Source organism: Vitis riparia, chromosome 13 (genome assembly GCF_004353265.1).
Source record: "Vitis riparia cultivar Riparia Gloire de Montpellier isolate 1030 chromosome 13, EGFV_Vit.rip_1.0, whole genome shotgun sequence".
Classification (NCBI taxonomy): Eukaryota; Viridiplantae; Streptophyta; class Magnoliopsida; order Vitales; family Vitaceae; genus Vitis; species Vitis riparia.
The window spans coordinates 8,063,129-8,065,212 of NC_048443.1; the positions used below are offsets into that span (position 1 = coordinate 8,063,129).

Consider the following 2,084-nt stretch of genomic DNA (forward strand, 5'->3'; position numbering starts at 1 on the left):
TCTATTTAGAAAACAGTTTTTTTTTATTATTAAACGTGTTTTTTTAATTTTTTGTTTTGAAAAAAAAATTATTCTCAAAAATAATTAACAAACAAATCCTATATTTTTATATTTACTATTTAAATAAATTTAAAATTTTCATTTTATCAAAAAAAAAACCCATAGCAAGATCAAAAACACAAACCAAATGAGAAAAATATTATGAGTTGTTTGCTAATTATTTTTTAAAACGGTTCTGTAATGTTTTGTATAATAAAAATCTATTCAGAAAACAATTTTTATTGTTAAAAGGTGTTTTATTTATTTATTTTTTCTAAAAAATAATTACTTAACAAACCCTATATTTTTATATTTAGTGTTTAAATAAATTTTTTCAATAGAATTAGAAAAAAAAAGAAAAAAAACTATAGCAAGATTAAAAACACAAACCAAATGATTCTGAAAAATATTTTTTGAAAACTGTTCTGTGACGTTTTGTACTATAGATGTATTTTTTAAATTTTTTGTTTTGAAAAATAAAAAATTATTCTAAAATATAATTACCAAACAAACCCTATATTTTTATATTTATTATTTAAATAAAAATTTTCAATAAAATTTTAAAAAATAATTCTCAACTAATGTTATCTAGTATCATAAAAAAAAAAATACTCAAACGTTGGAATGAATGGACTTAACTTCGTCCTTACATAAACATAAACTTATGAATTAAAGTGTTAATTGGAAGATAATATCATCATTAATTTGTACTTTACTTGCCCTACATTGCTTCTAATCCAAGAAATACCTCAACTAAAAATAAAAAATTTTAAAATTAAGAAATATTAATAATAACAATAATAATAATTCCATAAGCCCACACCTTTTTGTGATTTGATTCATCACAATCTTTTAAATTTTCACAAAAAGAAATCAAAAAAGAAAAAAAAAAAAAAAAAAGAAGGAATCACCTGGCGTGGAAGGCGAGAGGCACCACCTCGGAGAGAGGAGTGGCGAGCGGCGTCGGAGCCGCCGAGACGGCCGGAGAGCTTCTGCAGATGGGGCACGTGGCGCTCATCCGAAGCCACTCGTCGATGCAATCGGCGTGGAAGCAGTGGTTGCACTCCGGAATAGACCGGACGGTCTCGTTGGGGCGGTACTCCGAGAGGCAGATGGAGCACGGGCCGTCGTTGGGCCTCGGCAGCCGCCGGCTCTGGCCCAGTACCATCTTCGGATACGACTCTATTGCCGGGCCATCTAGGCCCGCCACAACCACCACCGCTGCTAGCTCCGACGAATCGACGGCGGTGGACTCGCGATTCGTTCCTGGTCTGCCGTGGTCAGCGCGAGTGCCGCCGCTAGCTTTGACTCTGACGCAGGCATAGGAGGCGAGCATGATCGTCGAGATGAGGACGAGGATGCTAACGGCGATGGCGATGCCGTAGCCGAGGCCGACGCCAGCAGCAGACTCCGGCGGAGTGGCGGTGGACATGTTTGGTTAGCAAGAAAGTGAGGGAAAAAAACGGAGCGTGATAAGTGGGCAGTAATGGAGGAATTTATTAGCAGAGAGTGAAAGGTCGATCGGACACACCGGTGTCCGCGGGAAAATTTAATGGCCTAGGATCTTGGAGTTGTCGTTAATGACCTGAAATTATCATAATACCCTTCAAACATTTGAAAGATGCCCCGCCTATTTATTTATTTATTCCCTTAATTCACACATACCATAAGAATCCATATATTCTCATTATTTTCAATTAGATAGAGTTGATCTCAAATTCAATTTTGAAGTTGATTCAATATCGGACTACAGATCATCAACTATACTCCAATACTTATAAATAATAATAAAATACTATGTACTCAAATCTGTGACCTGCTATTTATTATGTTCAATCTCTCCATAAACTAGTGTTTGTAATCTAAAAAGATGAAAGCTATCGGTCTTTCAAAACAGCTTATATCATCTTTAAATTACATATCTTCCTATTGTGTATTCAATTAACATATCTTACATCTCCAAGAGCTTATATGTCAAATTCTATTTAAAGAACTATTATGACCATAATTAACATAACCACACTTCCTTAAAATCATTCGAAAGA

At 34.3% G+C, this 2,084-nt stretch overlaps 1 protein-coding gene across 1 annotated transcript; it reads right to left on the minus strand.

Annotated features, from left to right (window-relative positions):
• Positions 1-793: 793 nt before the first annotated feature.
• Positions 794-1,535, minus strand: LOC117928996 (putative RING-H2 finger protein ATL69). Its single transcript, XM_034849171.1, has one exon. The coding sequence runs from the start codon at positions 1,469-1,471 to the stop codon at positions 947-949; it is 525 nt and encodes a 174-aa protein (XP_034705062.1). The 5' UTR covers positions 1,472-1,535; the 3' UTR covers positions 794-946.
• Positions 1,536-2,084: the final 549 nt, after the last annotated feature.

Coding starts and splice junctions, on each gene's coding strand:
- LOC117928996 (XM_034849171.1), bottom strand. CDS start 1,471: ATGTCCACCGCCACTCCGCCGGAGTCTGCTGCTGGCGTCGGCCTCGGC.